We start from the raw sequence: 21,764 nt of genomic DNA, 5'->3' as shown, positions 1-21,764 counted from the left end.
CCCGATGCGGGACTCGATCCCAGGTCCCCAGGATCACACCCTGGGCTGCAGGTGGCACTAAACCACTGCGCCACCGGGGCTGCCCCATGCTTATTTTCTAATAAGCACAGTGCTATGAAACTTGAAGTCAAGCACAAGAAAAAAAATGGAAAGACCACAAATACATGGAGATTAAAGAACATCCTACTAAAGAATGAAGGGATTAACCAAGAAATTAAAGAATCAATTTAAAAATACATGGAAGCAAATGAAAATGAAAACATGACAGTACAAAACTTTTGAGATGCAGCAAAAGAGGTCACAAGAGGGAAATATATAGCAATACAGGCCTTCCTCAAGGAACAAGAAAAATCTCAAATATACAACCTAACCTAAAGGAGCTAGAAAAGGAAGAGCAAATGAAGCCTAAACCCAGCAGAAGAAGGGAAATAATAAAAAGCAGAAGTAAATGATAAATAGAAAACAGTAGAACAGATTAATGAAACGAGGAGCTGGTTCTTTAAAATAATTAATAAAATTGATAAACCTCTAGCCAGATCAAAACAAAAAGACAAAGGACCCAAATAAATCATGAATGGGAGAGATCACAACCAACACCACAGAAATACAAACAATTATAAGAGAATATTATGAAAAATTTTATACCAACAAATTGGGCAACCTGGAAGAGATGGATAAATTTCTAGAAACATATAAACTACCAAAACTGCAAGAGGAAGAATAGAAAATTGGAACAAACCCATAACCAGCAAAGAAATTGAATCGGTAATCAAAAATCTCCCAACGGGAATGCCTGGGTGGTTCAGTTGGTTATGCATCTATCTGACTCTTTATTTCGACCCAGGTCATGATTTCAGGGTTGTGAAATTGAGCCCCTCATCCTGTTTCACAGTGTTCTGGAGCCTGCTTGAGATTCTCTCCCCATCCCTCTGTCCACCCCCGACCCCTTCACTTACACTCTTTCTCTCAAAAGAACAACAAAGCACAAAAAACAAAACAAAACAAAAACAAAAACAAAAAAAAAAAACAAAGAAAACTCCCAACAAACAAAAGTCCAGGGCTAGATGGCTTCCCAGAGGGAATTCCATCAAACATTTAAGGGAGAGTTAATACATATTCTTCTCAAACCATTCCAAAAAACAGAGATGTTAGGAAAATTTCCAAGCTCATCCTACAAGGCCAACATTACCTTGATTGCAAAACTAAAGACCTCACTTAAAAGAAGTATGGGCCAATTTCCCTGATGAACATGGATATAAAAATTGTCAACAAGATGCTAGCAAATTGAACCCAATAGTACATTAAAAGAATTATTCACCACAATCAAGTCAGATTTATTCCTGGGTTGCAAGAGTGGTTCAGTATTTGCTAATCAATCAATGTGATACCCCACTTTAATAAAAGAAAGGATGAGAACCATATGATTCTCTCCATAGATGCAGAAAAAGCATTTAACAAAGTACAGCATGCATTCTTGATAAAAACCCTCAACAAAGTTGGGATAGAGAGAACATACCTCAACATCATTAAGGCCATATACAAAAGATCCACAACTAACATCATCCTCAATGAGGAAAAGTGAGTAAAGTCTCAGTATACAAAATCATTGTACAGAAATCTGTTGCACTTCTATACACCATTAATGAAGCAGTAGAAAGAGAAATCAAGGAATCAGTTCCATGTATGACTGCACCAAAAACCATGAGATACCTAGAAATAAACCTAACCAAAGAGGCAAAAGATCTTTACTCTGAAAATTGTAGAACCCTCATGAAAAAAATCGAAGATGACACAAATAGAAAAAAATTCCATGCTCACAGATTAGAAGAACAAATATTGTTATAATGTCTGTACTACCCAAAGCAATCTACACATTAATGAAGTCCCTATCAAAATACCACCAGCCATTTTCACGGATACAGAACAAACAATCCTAAAATGTGTATGGAACCACAGAAGACCCCAGATAGCCAAGGCAGTCTTGAAAAAGCAAAGCAAAGCAAAGTTGGAGACATTACATTTCTGGACTTAAAGCTATGTTACAAAGCTGTAGTCATCAAGACAGTGTGTTAACTGGCATAAAAACAGACACATAGATCAATTGGACAGAATAGAAAACCCAGAAATAGACTCACAACTATGTGGTCAACTAATCTTCAACAAAGCAGGAAAGAATATCCAGTGGAAAAAAGACAGTCTCTTCAAATGGTGTTGGGAAAACTGGACAACACCACGCAGAATGAAACTGGACTATTTTCTTACACCAAACACAAAAATAAATTCAAAATGGAGAAAAGACCTAAATTTAAGACCAGACGCAATCAAAATCCTAGAGAAAAACACAAACAACCTCTGTGACATCAACCATAGCAACTTTCTACTAGATGCGTCTCTGGAGGAAAGAGAAATACACAAAAATGAATTATTGGGACTTCATCAAGATAAAAAGCTCTGCACAGCAAAGGAAACTGTCAACAAAACTAAAAGGCAACCTATGGAATGGGAAAAGAATTTGCAAATGACATATCTGACAGAGGGCTATTATCCAAAATCTGTAAGGAATTTATCAAGTTTAACACCCCAAAACCAAAAAATCCAGTCAAGAAATGGAGAGAAGACATAAACATTTTTTCAAAGAAGACATACAAATGGCCAACAGACACATGAAAAAGTGTACAACATCACTCATCATCAGGGAAATACAAATCAAAACTACAATGAGATGCCACCCCACACCTGTCAGAGTGGCTAAAATTAACACAGGAAACAACAAATGTTGGTGAGGATGCAGAGAAAGGGGAACCCTATTATACTGTTGGTGGAAATGCAACCTGGTGCAGCCACTCTCAAAAATGGTATAGAAGTTCCTCAAAAAGTTTTAAAAATAGAAATACCCTACAACTCAGCAACTGTACTGCTAGGTATTTATCCAAAGGATACAAAAATACTGATGCAAAGGGGCACATGCACCACGATGCTTATAGCAGCATTATCAGCAATAGCCAAATAATGGAAAGAGCCCAAATTCTATCACTTGATGAATGGATAAAGAAGATATGGTGTGTGTGTGTGTGTGTATACATACATATACATAATACATAACAAATATTATTATATATATTATAAAATATAATATTCCATTGTGGAATGGAATGGAATATTAGCCATCAGAAAAATGAAGTCTTGCCATTTGCAACCACATGGATGGAACTAGAGAGTATTATGCTAAGTGAAATAAGCCAGAGGAAGACAAATACCATGTGATTTCACTCATAGGTGGAATTTAAGAAACAAAACAGATGAACATATGGGAAGGGTAAAGAAAAAAAGGAGAGAGGAAAACAAGCCATAAGAGACTTCATGAGGAGCGCCTGGGTGGCTCAGCAGTTGAGCCTTTAGCTCGGGGCGTGATCCCAGGATTCTGGAATCGAGTCCTGCATTGGGCTTTTGCGAGAAGCCTGCTTCTCCCTCCGCCTGTGTCTCTACCCCTCCCTGTGTGTCATGAATAAATAAATAAAATCTTTTTTTAAAAAAGAGAGACACTGAATAATCGAGAACAAACTGGAGGTTGATGGAAGGAGGGAGGTGGGGGATGGGATAGATGAGTGATAGGTATTAAGGAGGGCACTTGTTATGATGAGCGCTGGGTGTTACATGTAAGTGATGATTCACTAAATTTTACTTCTGAAACCAATATTACAATATATGTTAATTAACAAAAGTTTAAATAAAAGCTTGAAACACTAAAAGAAAGTAGTGGGAGAACAAATAAAGAGCTCCATTCTGGTTGTGCTGTTTGATGTGGGAGACATCTTATGTAAGCAGTAGACATTCTAAACCCTCTGTTCTCCTTATATCTTATGTTTTTATTTTGGTCACCTTAATTGAGTATCTTTTTCCTAAAAGCCATCTTTTATTTACTTTTTTATGCAGATAGCTCAACAGATTCCTAGGCATAGAGTAAGTGCTTAATAAATGTTTAATAATTTCTCAAAAATAAACCTCTTTTCCCCTCAAAAAAAAAAAAAAATAAAGAAGTGGGTCATAGACTGAAGCTCAGCAGTGGGATTATCCCTTTTCTTGTAAACAAAGGAAGTGATGCAGATGTGCCCAGGAGGCTTCTGGGTAGGTGTTTCAGCTCCCATGAGGTCATTTACTATGACCTCAGCAGCTTGTATTCTTAGAAACATACCAAACAAAAACTTGAACAAGTGATTTCAATCAAGTCAGCTGGAATGCAGTCATTCCCAGGTGATTGGCCGTTAGGAACACATATTCTCTTTCTCAGATGTAGTTCTGTTAAGATCATTTTTGGATGGGGTGTTTGAAAGTATTTAGAACAGTCTATGAAAGGGACCTTGTGTCTAGGGTATGATCTGAAGTATTCCGCTCTCTAGGTTATAATTTCTATGGTAAAATGGTGATACCTTGTGTGTGAATAGTACATACTTTCCTGAGTTCTTCAGTGTTTTGAGATAATGTAACTTGCATGTTAGAGAAGTATTTTTGCTTATTCTTCAAACAGATTGAAGTGTTATAATCTGGAATAATTTCTGGGCGTTTGAAATTGTCCCTTCTACAGATAAGTCTTTTCATTCTTAATGAGGTGGTGTTTATGGGTATCTATTCAGAATATACTTTGCTAAATATTTTTCTTTAATTTGAGCATCAAGAAGAAGATAGTTCTTATAAATTACAGTACTTACTGTTTCATACCATGTCATATTTGTAAAGTGTGTTTGAAAAATAGCTAACAAAATGGCAATAAGTTTGGCCTTAAAAATTTTTATTTTCTAAGCTTTCTGCTGGTTAATGTTTAGTTTCTTTACTAGTTTTTATCCATCAGCACTGACCAGGGAAGCACATACCCCTGTTAGTGTGTGTATGTGTGTGTGTGTGTATGTTCATAGACAGTTGACCCTTGAACAATGTGGGTTTGAACTGCACGGGTCCACTTATACTTGGATTTTTTTTCATCATTACAGTACTATAAATGTATTTTGTTTTCCATATGGTTTTCTTAACATTTTCTTTTCTCTAGTTTATTATAAGAACACTGTATGTAATACATAAAAACATACAAGATACTTGTTAGTTGACTATGTTATCAGTAAGGCTTCCTCCAATCAGTAGTAAGCAATTAGTAGTTAAATTTTGGGGAGTCAAAAGTTATACATGAATTTTTGACTGCATGAGGGATTGGTGCTCCTAACCCCCACATTGTTCAAGGGTCAACTGTATATTAAGTATATTCATGAATATACATACATACACTAGTATTTTATGACTGGCTGATAGTTTTTTTTTTTTTTTTTTTTTATTCATGAGACACAGAGAGAGAGAGAGAGAGAGAGGCAGAGACACAGGCAGAGGGAGAAGCAGGCTCCATGCAGGGAGCCCGATGCGGGACTCGATCCCAGGTCTCCAGGATCGGCGCCCTGGGCCCAAGGCAGGCGCCAAACCGCTGCGCCACCCGGGCTGCCCTAGTTTATTTTTAATAATTAGGTGGTACTGAGAAGGGGCCTCCAAATAGATATCTTTTGCTAGAGTTGCAGAAACTTGTCAAATTCCATAGCTTGGCTTCTGTATTTTTCATTCCTGGACCTTATAGTCTATTTCCTAAGATCCTGTGGTGTGGTAGAGATGGTAGAAAGTTGAACTGGTGAATATGGTTATTCTTCTTTTGGTATATCCATGAATTAGGGCTCCAGATGTTATTTTACCAGGTAAAATGTTATGGAAACAACTTGTGATATTAATCAGCCATATTCAAATCTTAAAAATATCCTAAAACATTAGTGACTGTTTCATTAGTGACTGTGTTCATTTCTGTGGAGCCTACCTTACACTTCCAGCTACATGTAGCTACTTAATTTTTTTATTTTTATTTTTTTAATTTTATTTATTTATTCATGAGAGACACGGGGGGAGGGGGAGAGAGAGAGGGTGGGGGAGAGAGAGGCAGAGACCCAGGCAGAGGGAGAAGCAGGCTCCATGTAGGAAGCCCAAAGTGGGACTCGATCCTGGGACTCCAGGATCATGCCCTGGGCCAAATGCGGTGCTGAACCACTGAGCCACCCAGGCTGCCCTCATGTAGCTACTTTAATAATTAAAATTAGATAAAATTTAAAATTAAGTTCTTCAGTTGTAGTAGTCACATTTTAAATGCTTAGTACTTACATATGGCTAATAGCTACTATATTGAACAGGCCCGATAGAGAACATTTTCATCATCACAAAATGTTCTACTAGACACCATTGGACTCCATTGACCTGGAAATTCACTCTACTGGTCTATAGGGAATTGATTTTGAACTCTCTCTGTTTTGGCATCCTTTACAAAGTGATGAAGTAGAGTAATCAGAAGAATAGAAAGCATTGTAGAATGTAAAGGATAGAAGAATGTAATCCAAACGTCTTGGTACTTTAGTTTTCTTTTCTGTACATCTTTATGTTAAATTCTTCCAGCCCTGTTATTCTTTGGTTCCATCATCTACTATCTTGGCACTGCTGTCTAAGTGAGATTTACACTAGAAATTAGCATTCTTGTGCTACTTGTATGTAAAGTAGTCCTCCCATTTTATAACAGATTCATTGAGATATATATATATTCATATATCATAAAATTGACCTGTTTATGTGTTTTTATGGTGACTTTTATTGTACTTAAAAAGTTTTACTACCATCACCACTGTATAAATTCAGAACATCTTCATCACCCCGAAAAGATACTTGGTACCCATTAGCAATCACTCCCTTTCCCCCTCTTCCTATCCCCCACCAACCACTAGTCTGCTTTGTTTCTATGGATTTTCCTATATTATGAATATTTCATATAAGTAGAATAATGTAACTAACGTGCCTTTTTATGTCTCCCTTCTTTCATTTAGCATTATGTTTTCAATGTGTCTGTGTCAAATACTTCCTATTCTTTCCTAGGTTAGGTAATATGCCATCCTATGGGTATACATTTTGTTCATCAGTTGATGGATATGTAGGTTGTTTCCACTTTTTAATTGTTAAAAATATTTTTATAAACATTCATGTGTAACTTTTTATGTCAACCTGTGGTTTCATTTCCCTTGAGTGTATGAACTTAGGAGTTTAACATTTTAAGGCACTGCCAGTTTACCAATATGACTGTACCATTTCCTGTTCCTACCAGCATTTTATGAGAGTTGCAATTTCATCACATCCTCACAACACTTGTTATTGTTTGTCTTTTCTATTACAGCCATCCTAATGAGTATTAAGTGATATCTCATTGGGATTTGGGTTTGCATTTTCTTAATAGATATTGATAATATCTATTAAGATATTATCTGATATTGAGTATCTTTTCATGTGATTACTAGCTATTTGTATATCTTCTCTCAAGAAGTATATTTCAAGGCCTTTATCCATTTTAAATTGGGTTTTTTTTTCATTGCTGAGTTATAAGAACTCCATACATACTTGGTATACTCGTATATAAGGTATAAAGTCTTTATCAGATACAGAGCTTGCAAGTATTTTCTCCCAGTCTGTAGATTTCTTCACTTTCTTTGGTGTTTATGAAGCACAGAAGTTTCAATTTTTACAACATCCCATGTATTTATCTTTTTCCTTAGCTGTGTTTCTGGTGTCACATTTAAACTTACTGCCCACCCCAAGGCCACAGACTTACTCCTGTTTTCTCCCTAAGTGTTACATAGTTTAAGCTTCTACACTTAAATCTGTGATCCATTTTAGGTTTGTTTTTTTTCTTGTTTTTTGTTTTTTTTGCATATGCTTTACTCTTATGCGTGTGGATGTCCACTTGTCCCAGTGCCATTTGTTATAAAGACTTAGATCTGTTGAGTTGTTTTGGCACTCTTGTCAAAAATCTATTGATTGGGATGCCTGGGTAGCTCAGTGGTTGAGCGTCTGCCTTTGGCTCAAGACATGATCCCAGTTTGGGGATGAGTCCCACATCAGGCTCCCTGTGAGGAGCCTACTTCTCCTTTGCCTGTGTCTCTGCCCCTCTCTCTCTCTCTCTCTGTCTCTCATGAATAAATAAATAAATATCTTTTAAAAAAAAAATGAACGACTAAGTTTAGGGCAGCCCAGGTGGCTCAGCGGTTTAGCTCCGCCTTCAGCCCAGGGTGTGATCCCGGAGACCCAGGATGGAGTCCCACATTGGGCTCCCTGAATGGAGCCTGCTCTGCCTGTATCTCTGCCTCTCTCTCTCTCTCTCTCTCTCTCTCTCTCTCTCTGTGTGTGTGTATTTTCATGAATAAATAATTAAATCTTTAAAAAAATCTATTGATCATAAATGCAAGGGTTTATTTCCTTTTTTTTTTTTGCAAGGGTTTATTTCTGAACTCTAAATTCCTTTCCACTGATCTGTCCATCTGTCCTTATGCCAGTATCATGTGGTATTAACTGTAGCTTTGTAATAAGTTTTGAAGATGAGAACTCCCATTTTGTTGTTTTTTCAACATTGGTTATTCTTGGTTCCTTGCATTTACATATGGATATTAGATTCAGTTTGTCAATTTCTGTTTGAAAAAAAAAAGGCAGCTGGGATTTTGATAGGGATTACACTGAATCTATAGATCACTTTGAAGACTATTTCCACCTTAACAGTATTAACTCTTCAGATCCATGAGCATAGGATGGTTTTCAATTTATTTAGGTCATCTTTAGTTTTTTTTTACATGGTGTTTCATAGTTTTCAGTGAACATGACTTGTGCTTCTTTGGTTAACTTTATTGCTCTGTTTTCCTTAAGTAATTATAATATGTGATTGGAACCCATCCCAAGTGGAATTTTCTCCTCAATTTCATTTATACACACTTACGTAATGTGTATAAATACAGTTGATTTTCCTACATTTATCTTGTATCCTGCAACCTTGCTGTGCTTGTTTATTAGCTCTTATGGTTTGTGTGGAGGGGGGCCCCATCCCCCTTTCTAACTTAATCTTTGTCATAGGTGATTCTAGAAAACTTACAATGTACTATGACTTAAAAGGAAAACTTTTTTTTTTCCATAGGAATTGTAGCTGTAGGACACATCAATGAAGCTATTGATGAAGGGAATCCTTTGAAAACTTTAGATACTCTGCTGTTACCTACTGCTAAGATTAAAAATGTGGACCCAGACTATGCCCAGCACTACCAGGATGTTTTATACCATGCCAAAACACAGAAACTTATGGTGAGTCTTAATAGGTTTGTTGCTTTTAACTTTACAGAGTGGGTTGGGGAAGGGGAGCTGGGAGGGAGGATTTTCTTTACTTGTTTTTCCTAAAGCTTATGAGCTGCTCGTCCCAGCAAATTGCCTATGGATCAAAATGGAAATAATAAGGCTGTTTTTATCCATGTGTCAAATGTGAGTAGGAAGCTGGTTCCAGAGCTAATTGCTACTTCTACTTTAACTAAAAACTCATCGCTGGGTGAATTCTTGTTCAGAGTTCAAGTCATTGGATATTTACTGAGCACTTACTGTATAGTACAGTGTATAGAATCTGATTGGGGGGGGAGTACAAAGAACACACAACACTTGAAGTTCTCTGTCCTTATCCTTAAGATGCTAAGAAACTGAGGCAGTGGGCAGTCTGGGTGCCTCAGCAGTTTAGCACCGTCTTCGGCCCAGGACGTGGTCCTGGAGACCCGGGATTGAGTCCACCCTTCATGGAGCCTGCTTCTCCCTCTGCCTGTCTCTCTCTCTCTCTCTCTCTCTGTCTCTCTCTCACTGTCTGTCTCTCATGAATAAATGAAATTTAAAAAAAAAGAAACTGAGGCAGTGAGCATTCTCATATAGTATAGTTAAATAGCAGTGAGATGAGTATATGTCAAAACAAGTCCTGTACAGAGTGGTTCAGAGACAGTGGATTGTTGTAGACTAGAGTCTCAAGAGGAGTGGTCATGGAGACAGAACAGGAGCTGTACCTGAAAGGGAAGGAGTAGCTGGTTAGGTGGGTAGGAAGCAGGATGGCGTAGGCAGGGAATAGGAGTGAGGAGTGTGTGAGCATGGTGTGTTCTCCACATGGGAGGAGACTGACCTGGGTACCGTCCCCTTAAAAAGAGAGGGTTTTTTCATCACTGCAGAGCTTAAACTGACCATGGGAGAAATTCTACAGACAGCCATTCTTGGAAGGGTACTGAAGGCAAAGTTGATGACTTGGTCTCTGACAGTGGAAGTGATGCTACGTGGGACCTACCCACTTGTAGCTATCATGTTGCCAGGTGCAAGCCAAACCTCAAAGAGGTGGATGTTTCCTCTGTGTAGGTCTTCACAACCCAGAGACAGTCTCATCTGAAACAGGAAAAACATATTTTCCTAGAGCAAACATTTATTGAGTACCTGCTATTTGCCATGCATGATATTAAATACTTGTATGTTTATTATCTCATATAGTTTTCATAATCATAACAACCATATGAGTGATCTATCTTTATTATCATCTTACAGATAATGGAATTTAGACTAAATAATTTGTCCAAAGCTATCCAAGAAGTAATTAGTTCTACAACCATGCCCTGGTGTGTCTGATTCAGAAACATATGTTATTGTGCATGGAGGCAGATGGAAAGGATGCTTATTCAACCATTTTAATAGCAAAAGACCCAAAACAATATAAATATTCATCAAGAGGGGGCCAGTTAAGTAAATTGCATTATATCCTTATAGTGAAATACTCTGCAGTCATTAAAAAGAATGAGTGAATTGGGACGCCTAGGTGGCCCAGCAGTTGAGCATCGTCTGCCTTTGGCACAGGGCATGATCCTGGGGAAAGGGGAAAGGGGCAGAAGAGGGAGAAAGAGAGAATCTCAAGCAGAGTCTCCACTGAGCACCAAGCCTGATGTAGGGCTCGATCTCATGACCTGAGCCAAAACCAAGGTTGGGTGCTTAACCAACTGAGCCACCCAGGTGCCCCTTTACATTTTTTAAAATGACAAAGACAAAAGAAATTCTAATTTAAAAATCCAGGTGAAGGGGCACCTGGGTGGCTCAGTGGTTGAGCATCTGCCTTTGGCTCAAAGCATGATCCTGGAGTCCCAAGATTGAGTCCCACGTTGGGCTCCCTACATGGAGCCTGCTTCTCCCTCTGCCTATGTCTCTTCCTCTGTGTGTGTGTGTGTGTGTGTGTCTCATGAATAAATAAATAAATTTTGAAAAAAAAAGAATGGGAGAATCTATATTGGACAATCTTCAGTATATATCTCCTATATATATATATATATATATTGGAGATATATATATATATATATCATTAAGTCAAAAAAACATGTTTCTACATGCCTCAAAAATGAGATATACACTGATTGTAAGCATATGCTTGTATGTGCATAAAATATTTCTAGAAGAAAACCACCTTCTGGAAGGTGACCTAGGAAGCTGGTTTACATGGGAGACTTTTTTTTAAAGATTTTATTTTAAATTATCTCCATACCCAACATGGGGCTCGAACTCACAACCATGAGATCAAGAGTCACATGTTCTACCAACTGAGCCAGCCAGGTGCCCTGGGAGACTTCATTTTTACTCCATTGTTGTGCTGTTTGGATTTCATTTTTTACAGAGTGCATATATTACATCCTGAATGTTTCTAAACTTAAAAAACAAAACAAAAAGCAGTGTAAACAACTCAAAAATGCTGTTTCCCCCCATAATTTAGTTTGAAATAGGACCTACCGGCCCAGTCAAGGTGTTCCTTTCAAAGCAGCCAACTTCCATGTAAGTTATTAGAAATATTTTGTCATGGGATGCGTAGGAGGCTCAGGGGTTGAGTGTCTGCCTTTGGATCAGGTCATGATCCTGAGGTCCTGGGATCAAGTCCCGCATCAGTCTCCCTGTGAAGAAAAAAATTATATTATTTGTATTGTCTGTATAAAGTTTGTGTGAAAGTATACAGCTGTTAAAGATCACAATGGGAAGGAGCCTCGGTGTCCATCGAAAGATGAATGGATAAAGAAGATGGGTATATGTATACAATGGAATATTCCTCAGCCATTAGGAACGACAAATACCCACTATTTGCTTCGACATGGAGGGACCTGGAGGGTATTATGCTGAGTGAAATAAGTCAATCAGAAAAGGACAAACATTATATGGTCTCATTCATTTGGGGAATATAAAAATTAGTGAAAGGGAATAAAGGGAAAGGAGAGAAAATGAGTGAAAATATCAGTGAGGGTGACAAAACATGAGACACACCTAACTCTGGGAAATGAACAAGGGGTAGTGGAAGGGGAAGTGGGCAGGAGGTGGGGGTGACTAGGTGATGGGCACTGAGGGGGGCACTTGGCGGGATGAGCACTGGGTGTTATGCTATATGTTGGCAAATTGAACTCCAATAAGAAAATTTTTTTAAAAAATCACAGTGGATAGGGCTTGCATGGAACTTATAGCCAGGTTTAAGAAAGACTGAGGACAATGATGTAAGTTGTTGAGAATTCTTGATCCTTGTTAACAGTATTTCAAGTGGAACCTTCCTGGGCACCAAATTCCTTTTGTCTCATGGAGAAAAGTTGGGTAATGGGCATGTTAGCACATACTTAGCAGAAATCACATTTTCTATGTTCACTAGACATAGTAAATTCTGAGCTATTTTAAAATCAAAAACTTTCCTTGAGAATTTATGAATTAGACCTATAAAAAGTTTGGTTTTACTACTTGTATATTTCATGTGTAAGAGATGTGTGCTTTTAACAAGTCAGTATTGCTGCATTTTTCCCCCTGTGTGGAACTGTATTACACTTGATGACTTTATTTGCAGAAACCAATTGCTTTCATTGAAGTTTCATCATGTTAAAATTTATTATAGATTTCTTTTTCTTTCTAAAAGATTTTTTTAATTTGAAGTAATCTCTACACCCAACATACCTCTATAACCAACAGGAGACTCAGACTCACAACCCAGGGATCAAGAGTCTCATGCTCAACCTACTGAGCCAGCCAGGCACCCTTAGGTTTCTTTTTCTTGATCACTGTAGTGTTTAACTGATTTTTTTTCTTCATGTAACCACATACCTACTGTAAAAGATCTTCATGTGTGTGGTTTTTGCAAGTTCTTTACCTAAATCCAATGAAATAGGAAACTGCACAATAAAAACATGCATTTAAAATTCTTTATTGTTTTGATAATTATTACAAAGTATACAAAGTATATAGTCTATGCACATTCCCATAAACTTGAACATTTATGTCAATAGTCCTTCATACCCTTAACCACATTATCCCATCTTCTATCTAATCCCTAAACTGAAAGAAATGTCATTGACTTACAGGAATATACTGGGCATTTATAACAAACTATTTCCCCATGAAAAACTACATATGAGGAAAAAATATTGAAGGTATTATTTTAGACTTCTAAATGACTTCATGAATGTGTTCTAGTTTAGCTTATTTTTTTTTACATGCCCAACTAAAAATGATGTCCCACGTCATACAGAGTACCTTGCCTTCTCAGTAAGAATTGAATGAGCTCTCAGATGCTTAGATGTTTTGGAATTTCATTTGTTCACTCAGCAGCGTGATATACAAAGCATGGGTCTGGACTCCACAGACCCTGAGAAGACTTGGGTCTACAAGAAGCTAAAGAAGGAAGAGGATGAGCCCCTTCTTTACATGGTGCTTAATAAGTGTTAATGAAATTAATATCTGCGTGTAAAGAAACTACATCTAAGTGTCAGAATAAAAATACAAGAAAGGGAGATGAGAAAAAGGAACTCCTAGTTTGACAGCAAGAAGAACAGTCCTTCAAAGGCTTTAAGAGATGAAAAGAATTAAGGCAAACATGTTAAAAATAGCTTTACAGTTGGAGGCAAGAGCAAAGAGCAGAGAAATCGGGATTACAGCAAAGCAAGAAGTTTGGCCAGTGCCATCTTGGCAGGCACGGTTTGTTGGGAAGCAAAGTTGGAAAGTTATTCCTGAATGCCAAGCAAGAGATTTATAGTTTATCCCAATGCAGTGGACAGTCAGTGGCAGTTTTTGAACTGGGGATTTGAAGGATGTGCTCAGTCTGCTCTCTGAAGAAGATTGCTCTGGCAGTGGCCGATGAAATGGAGGATAGGCTGGCAGTGAAGAGAATGGCAAGAAGCCAATGGTGGGACTAAGATAATGGACCCCAGTGATAAAAATCCCTCAGAGTGAACTGGCGAGGCAGCCACCAGCAATGAGTGTCAAAGGAGACAGAAGAACTAAAAATGATGCCAGATATTGAAAACAGATCTTAGCTTCTCCCTGTGCTTCATCCTATTCCACCTCCTCCGCCAAGACATCTAGAGTAGAAACCTCATGAAGCTTGGAAGACAGAGATGTAAAGAGCATGAAGTCAGGCGAGTGTGTCAGTTGACCTAAGGAAAATGGTGATATCTTTTCTCCTGTAGTGACATCCTTAAAACACTTTCAAAGTATTAATGTAAAATAATGCTTTTATAGTGTTTTACTCTGCAGCAGTATTTCTTAGGAGCTGAAAAATGGAGCTGCAGGATCGAACCCCTTGCACTAGGCATATGTTATCCCAAGAATGTATGTTTTCAGAGAGCCTTCATTACTAAGATGATTTCACCATTGTAAGGTAAACGGTGGAGTGATCTATGATTTTTGACATTAGAAAATAAAGGAGTGGATCTAGGCAACTATTTAGGCTCCCAAGGCACAAAGCTATGAGATAGATAAAATATAAGCCATCAGTGTTGTTGTAGTAGTAGTTGGCATGGTGAATAATAAGTATAATATTGCTTGGAGCAAAGCAAATGGTAAAAATCACAAGAACAAGGAGACTCGCCTTAACATAGCACAACCATCTGTCATCATAGGCATTAAGTGTCTGAATGATGGCTGTATAGCAGTAGATAATGACCACAAAGGGAATTAAGAATCCAAAGAATGCCAAGGAGATGAAGTAGTAGAGTTGGAAGGGAGACGAGGACTCGCATGTGTTGTGGACATCATGGCAGGTTTTGATGTCTTGCTGGACAAGATAATACTCTTGCTTCAGGATGAAGAATGGCAGCATGTATAAGAAAACTGTTGCCCACACAAATCCACACGTTAGGAAGGCATAGTAACGCTTGGGCAGCACTCGGTAAGTAAAAGGATGGACAATGGCTAGGTAGCGGCTGATACTAATGCAGGCGAGGAGCAGAATGGAGCAATACATGTTGCCATAGAAGATGACTGTGGTGGCCCGGCACATGACTTCTCCAAATACCCAGTTGTTCCCATTGAGGTGATAAGCTATCTTAAATGGCAGTGTGACACAAAAAAGAAAGTCTGCAATGGCCAAGTTGGTGTAGAAGATGGTCATACAGATGGATCTGGTCCTGAAGAAGAGCCTCCACAGGGTCACCACATTGGCTGGCACACCTACGACAAACACCAGGATGTAGATGGCAGGTATCAGTTTGGTACTTAAGGAGCTTCTCAGGTACCCCATGGTAGCATTATTCACCTGAAGATTTGAAACACTTTCTTCAGGACACTTAAATTTTATAGTTGTGGTAGTTCCTTCTGTCCAGCCTTCTATGGCAGAAAGGGGGAACTCTTCAAAAGAATTTGAGGGAGCCCCACGGAAGGTCTTGATAGGTAAGGTCGGTTCTGCCAAGTTGTGTACGTCATTTTCCATGCCTGCAATTGAGAAGACGTATTAACATGGATCATTGCTGGGCCCATAGTTATGGTTCAGGAGATAGGAAAACTAAGTCTTAGGCTGCATAATTTCTGTAGTTTTAGAATTGAGTATCATTTTCATTTTTAAAAATCACTATAAAGGATCCCTGGGTGGCGCAGTGGTTTGGCGCCTGCCTTTGGCCCAGGGCGTGATCCTGGAGACCCGGGATCGAGTCCCACGTCGGGCTCCCGGTGCATGGAGCCTGCTTCTCCCTCTGCCTATGTCTCTGCCTCTCTCTCTCTCTGTGTGACTATCATAAATAAATAAAATTTAAAAAAATAAAATAAAATAAAAAAATAAAAATCACTATAAATCAGGTACGGGAATGCATTTAGTATGTGTCATATGCCCCAGCACTGTGATAGCCCATGCAGGAACGAAAACTAGAAGGCAACTCCTTGCGTGTAGGAAGTTTATAATGCTGCCAGAGGAAACAGCAACAGCACATCAGACCTCCACAGGCCAATGTCATACTCACTATAAGTCGTACAGGTATTCAGACAGTGGTAAAAAGATTTAAAAGTTTAAGCAGAATATCAAGGAAAAAATGAATGTGAGCAAAGATGAGTGAGGCTCCTAAAGAGATGGAAATTAATAGATGAGTAAGAATCTGGTAGGTGATATCTGGACAGAGACATAGAATAGGCTGGTATGGGATGTGGGAATGTCAGATAAATTCATTCAAATGTTTATTGCATACTAATATGCCAGTGATAGAGTTTTAAATAAACTCTATGGCCTGTCTTCAACTGTCAGACTAGTGGAAAAGATGCACAAAATCTTGCTGTCAGATGCTCTCAAGGCACACCTGAGAAGTGAAAGAGGAGGTTACAGCTAAATCTCTGAAGGGCCTCTAAACTACCCTAAGAAGTGATGGCCCATTCCTAGATGCTGGGGTTATGCACAGACAAAATTGTGAATAGAGGCATGGCCAATATGGTAGACAGTACGATGGGCCCCCAAGATTCCTCCTGCTAATGCCTGGAACCTTTGAATATGTTATTTTATATGACAAAAGGGACTTTACAGATGTGATTTATGATCTTCAGATGGCATGAGTATCCTGGATTGGCTGAGTGGGCCAGATGTAATCATAAGACTCCTTATAAGAGGGAAGCAAGAGAGTCATTGTCAAATATTTAAAGGTGATGTGCTGCTGGCTTTGACGATGAAAGAAGGAGCCATAAATGAAGGAATGCGTGTGACTTCTAGAAGCTGAAGAAGGCAAGAAAATAGATTCTCTCCTCGAGCCTCCAGAATGAACACAGCCTTGCTGACACCTTGATTTCAGGACTTGTGGCCCCCAGAAATATAACTTGTATTGTTTTAAGCCACTAAGTTTGTGGTAATTTGTTCTATCAGCAATGACATGCTAATATAACCGTGATTTGATTTACATTTAAGATGACTTTGGTGACAGTGTAGAAAACAGATGGAAAAGGTAAGAAATTAGAGGGAAGGAGGACTGAGTTGGAGCCTACTGTAGTCATTCAAACTCAAGGTGGACAGTAACAAATTAGAGCAATGGCAGTAGAAAAGCAAAGATGAACACTTGGAACTGATGGTGGCTCCAAGGAACTTGGCATCCAGTGGGCTCCAGTGGCAATGAGGGAGAGGCAGGAAGCAAAAATGATTTGGAAGTTTCTGCTTTAGAAGATGTTGGGGAAGGGATGGGACAAGGACATGAGTAGAGGAGACAAAGGAAGAAAAATGAGAAGATGGACATAGAGAACGTGGTCAAATAACATCATAACGTTGTATGGGTGACAAATGATAATCACACCATACAATGTGTAGGACTGTTGAATCTCTGTGTTGTTCACTTGAAACCAATGAAACCAAAGTCAACTATACTTCAATTTAAAAAACTAAAGAAAAAAATTGGAAATGGAACAAAAAGGAATAGAGACATAACATTATTCTATGTCCTATAAATGGTGGGCATTGGTTGGCAGGCTAATTTTAATAATCCTAATACAAGAGCAGTTTCAAAAGCGCACAATAGACCTTAATACTCAAACCTAATTCTCATTAAATAATTCTTCCATAAATTAGTCTTTGATATGTACAGAAAGTAGATCCTCTGAAATTTCTGAGATAGATCTTGATGCTGAATACAAATGTCATACGAATTTAAAAATGCCATTGCTCTGCCAGTTAGGTCTTTTCGTATGACCTCTGAATTCTTACATGTTGAATACTTGGGGTTAGTGATGAGTAAGGTGGTTCTCATTCAAAGCCAGTTTCTCTTCCTGCTTTAATCTCTAGCAGTTCGCCCCCAGGTGAAATTGAAGCCTTCCTCATAACCCTGAGATTGCACAAACAGAATTCAGTGTATAAAACAGTGTTGCCTGAACAAGTAGGGACAGGGAATTGCTCAGGTGTCATTTAAGGGAAGATAGACTGAAGAAAAAAAAAATCTGAATAGTGTTCTTCTGTGCCTGTGAACTTTGAAAGTATGTGGCATGTCACTTGAGTTCAGCCACACGAATCCTTTCTCGGGTTTGCATTTTGGAAAATGCTTAAATTTGACATCACCCATAGAGAAGTGCCTTGGGAAGTAGGCACAAAGCTGGAAGACAGTGGCTGGGGAACATGGTGTACGAGATATTTCCTTTCAAGATCTGATAAGAGAGTTGTTGATACGAAGTGTTTGTTAGTTTTCAGAAAATTCCTGTGGTTGAGCAAGACATGGTGCCTAAAAGCATGGTAAACAGTGACTCTGTGAAAAAGTCTTGATTCTTTTTTCCATGAGAATTCCAGATCTGGTTCAGTGTGAACAAGTCTTTTATTCCTTAGAGAGTAGTGTGACTTAATAGTCCTCACTGTTAAATTTTACATAGTTTTTTAAAAAATTTCTTTGATTTCTTAATACAGGCTTACATTTGGCATAATGTTTCTGAAATGTTTTTAACTTGGGATAAGGCCTTAGACAGAGGACCAGACTTCACCCTCTAGATGATGGGTTCTTCGCTCACATTTCTCCCACCCTACAGAAGAAAGCACATGCACTGCCCATTCCTTTGTCACCTTTAAATGCCCCCTGTTCACCTCTACAAACCCCCACCAATGTCTTGCAGGAACCGCCACCAACATCTTGCAGGAACCCCCTTCACAAACTTTTCTTTTCCTTTTCTGCTGTCTTTGGGTTCATTTACAGCCAGAAGGAACAGTCAGTTATCCTATTCACGAATCTCACATGTGCTCTTGCGCTGAGTGGGTTTTCTTAGCGCTTCCCTACAACCACCTTGGTGATTGAAGCAACATTCTTTATGGAGGTTTGGTTTTGTTACATTTTTATTTATTCTACTTCATCATCTTCTCTCACCCCAGTTCTCCCGCTCCTAACAACATTGGCTGGAAAACAACCTGATAGTAAAAGAATTATGGGTAGATCTATGACAAACTGGTTTGTTTTGGAGTAAGCAGGAGGCTGACATTGTGTTGAGCAGAAGAGGAAACAAGAGTTGAATAAAAATATTTGGGAGATATCATTTCTAAAACTAAAAGATCTTGTGAATGTAGGGAAGACTCCATGATAAAACAAAGTCAAAAAAAAAAAAAAGGTATGTCATTAAAGAAATATTGACTTGTCAGCCTTACTTATTCTAAAGAAAGACCACTCATTCTTTCTGGGAATATTTATGTTTCTCCCATTTGTGCTTCAAGAGAATGTATAAACATAGGATTTTTTTAAATATCTGGAAAAGGTACTATCTTTGCTGAATCAGAGGAAATTCTTAGAAAATCAGAATCTTCTCACAAAGAAATTTGATTCTTAATTCTAGAGATCTAAAATCTTGACCATGCCACAAATTTTTAAATCTAAGCAGAAAGGACTAGTCTTTGATAAAATGTGAATAGAGTAAACAAGCCGTAGCTATCCACTTCCATGATTCTACCTTTTCTTTTTAAGGTTTTATTTATTTATTCATGAGAGACACAGAGGCAGAGACTCAGGCAGAGGGAGAAGCAGGTTCCCTGTAGGGAGCCGGATGTGGGACTCGATCCCGGGGCTCCGGGATCACGCCCTGAGCCAAAGACAGATGCTCAACTGCTAAGCCACCCAGGCATCCCTGATGCTACCTTTTAATAACAAACATTAAAGTGTGCCTTTTGGGTTGCAGATTGCATGACACGCAAAGAAAATTGGATGCAGTTCATTCTCGTTACACAAACCAGCACCCCCAACACCCCATGAGAAAAGAGCTTACCGCTTTGACAAAAAATGGGTGACAGAAGCATCAGTCCAGCAGCTACAAAGATGAGGGCTTTCATCTTGGTGACCTGAATCCCGTTTCCCAAACGTTATTAAATGTATAAACTAGGGAGCCCGGCTGCACATCAGTTTCTTGTGTTAACAGCAAATGGAAATCTCGTTCTCTCCTTAAAATGTGCTGTCCTGTGCTCTGCAGGCTGGGAAGCTTGCCCGGGTCCTCTGGAGGGAAAGGGTGTGACAGGACTCGTTGCAGTGCGCATGACTCAGGCTGAGCCTCTGAGCACATTACTTTATCCCTGGAGAAAATCCTTTAACTCTTACCCACCTCTAATAATCTGTTCTGAGTAGATGCTGGAAGGTAATAGACAGTCCTTTACAGAAGTAAGCTGATGATGGATGTTGAGTAGCAGTTAGTTTTGACTCTGTCACCTATCTCATTTTTATGCATTTAAAAAACACTGTTCCAGGGGGTAATTTCTTCTCAGTAATGAAGCTGTCAGAAATTATCCTTTCCTTATCCTTCCAGCTCTTTCGAATCTTAATGCTTAAACTCATTACATAATTATAAATAAAATGAATCATGAAAAGCAAGCATTTTTTAGGAAGTGAAATTTAAGAGCTTGATTACTTTGAAAATTCTCCATCAGTGTCACATCGGTCTGAATTTGTCATTACTCCTTGGCCAGATTTGGTTCTATGGTGTTTTGTTTTGCCATAACTCAGCACACTCTGAGCTGTTGGTTAACTCTATAGGATCAGGCAAGGGTGGCAGCAGGCAAGGGGAGAGGGGTGGTGGGTGGAGGCGGTGTTAAATAATACTTGGTTAAACTGAAATCATGATACAGCATTGAATGCAGAGGACTCTGTTTATTCCATGGTTGTTGGTGAGGTCTATAATGAGCTTTTTTTTAATTGTGGCAAAATATGTGTAACATACAATTTACTATCTTAATCATTATTAAATGTACAACTCAGTAGTATTTAGTACGATCACGTTGTTACACAATATATTAGCTTTTATGAGTAGTTATTTCCTGGAGGATATGATTTAATATGTAGTAAAAAGAAAAAAAAAAGAACTGCATTGTAACAGATTTTTCTGTAATTAACACAACTTAAGGTTAAACCCTAAGCCAAACAATCCAACAGCATTTTGCATATAAAATGTAGCAAGAATCAGAAAATACAGGTTTCACGTGAGACTTACAGGCTGTCGGATAAGCCGGGAAGGAGTTGATCTGTGTAAACTTTTCACACTTGATTAAATTTCATCACACCAAGAGTTTTACAATAAAAACTCAGTGTCTAAAAGCACTCGGGTGGCTCAGTGGTTGAGCGTCTGCCTTTGGCTCACTCAGGTCATGATCCTGGGGTCCTGGAATCAAGTCCTGCATCAGGCATCTCAGAGAGAGAGAGCCTGCTTGTCCCTCTGCATATGTCTCTGCCTCTCTGTGTGTCTCTCATGAATGAATGAATGAATGAATGAATGAATAAATAAATAAATAAATAAAATCTTTTAAACAAAATTCAGCATCTAATATTTTAGCTACATAATATATGATAACAGAAGCTGAGATTGAAAGCTATTTTATTGTGGAAATAATAACCAAAATGCCACAAAATATTGAAAAGCATACTTTTTTGTATAATTAAAATTGTCTAGGACTCACAAAATTCAGGAATTTATGACTTAATTTACAGATGACCTAGCTTCTCTTTACTGAATCCATTTGTAGCTCATACATTGAATCTGGCTCTTAAGCTAGAGATGGAGCCCTGACCATCCTATAAATACAGTTCCAGTCTTTTGGTAAACAATGTAAAAAGGAGACCTTAAACTGGTAGAGTTTGGTTTTCACTCCTGGTTTTGTATTTAACTCTAGCATCCTTTAGTGTAAT

The 21,764-nt window shown here is 38.4% G+C and overlaps 2 protein-coding genes across 3 annotated transcripts in view; one reads left to right on the top strand and one right to left on the bottom strand.

Annotated features, from left to right (window-relative positions):
- The window catches only part of IQGAP2 (IQ motif containing GTPase activating protein 2), a 287,444-nt gene that overhangs the window by 194,154 nt on the left and 71,526 nt on the right, over positions 1-21,764 (top strand). For both annotated transcript variants that reach the window (XM_038532513.1, XM_038532512.1), the window contains exon 13: positions 9,017-9,180. In XM_038532513.1, coding sequence (XP_038388441.1) covers positions 9,017-9,180 — 164 coding nt within the window. The remainder of the gene's footprint in view (positions 1-9,016; positions 9,181-21,764) is intronic.
- Positions 13,084-20,124, bottom strand: F2RL2 (coagulation factor II thrombin receptor like 2). Its single transcript, XM_038532514.1, has 2 exons — positions 19,861-20,124; positions 13,084-15,603 (listed from the first exon to the last, which is right to left on the bottom strand). The coding sequence occupies exons 1-2, from the start codon at positions 19,922-19,924 to the stop codon at positions 14,528-14,530; spliced, it is 1,140 nt and encodes a 379-aa protein (XP_038388442.1). The 5' UTR covers positions 19,925-20,124; the 3' UTR covers positions 13,084-14,527.

The sequence above is a fragment of the Canis lupus genome, chromosome 3 (genome assembly GCF_011100685.1).
Source record: "Canis lupus familiaris isolate Mischka breed German Shepherd chromosome 3, alternate assembly UU_Cfam_GSD_1.0, whole genome shotgun sequence".
In the NCBI taxonomy this organism is placed as follows: domain Eukaryota; kingdom Metazoa; phylum Chordata; class Mammalia; order Carnivora; family Canidae; genus Canis; species Canis lupus.
Note: the sequence above shows the minus strand (reverse complement) of the source record. Positions and strands in the feature narration are given on the sequence as shown.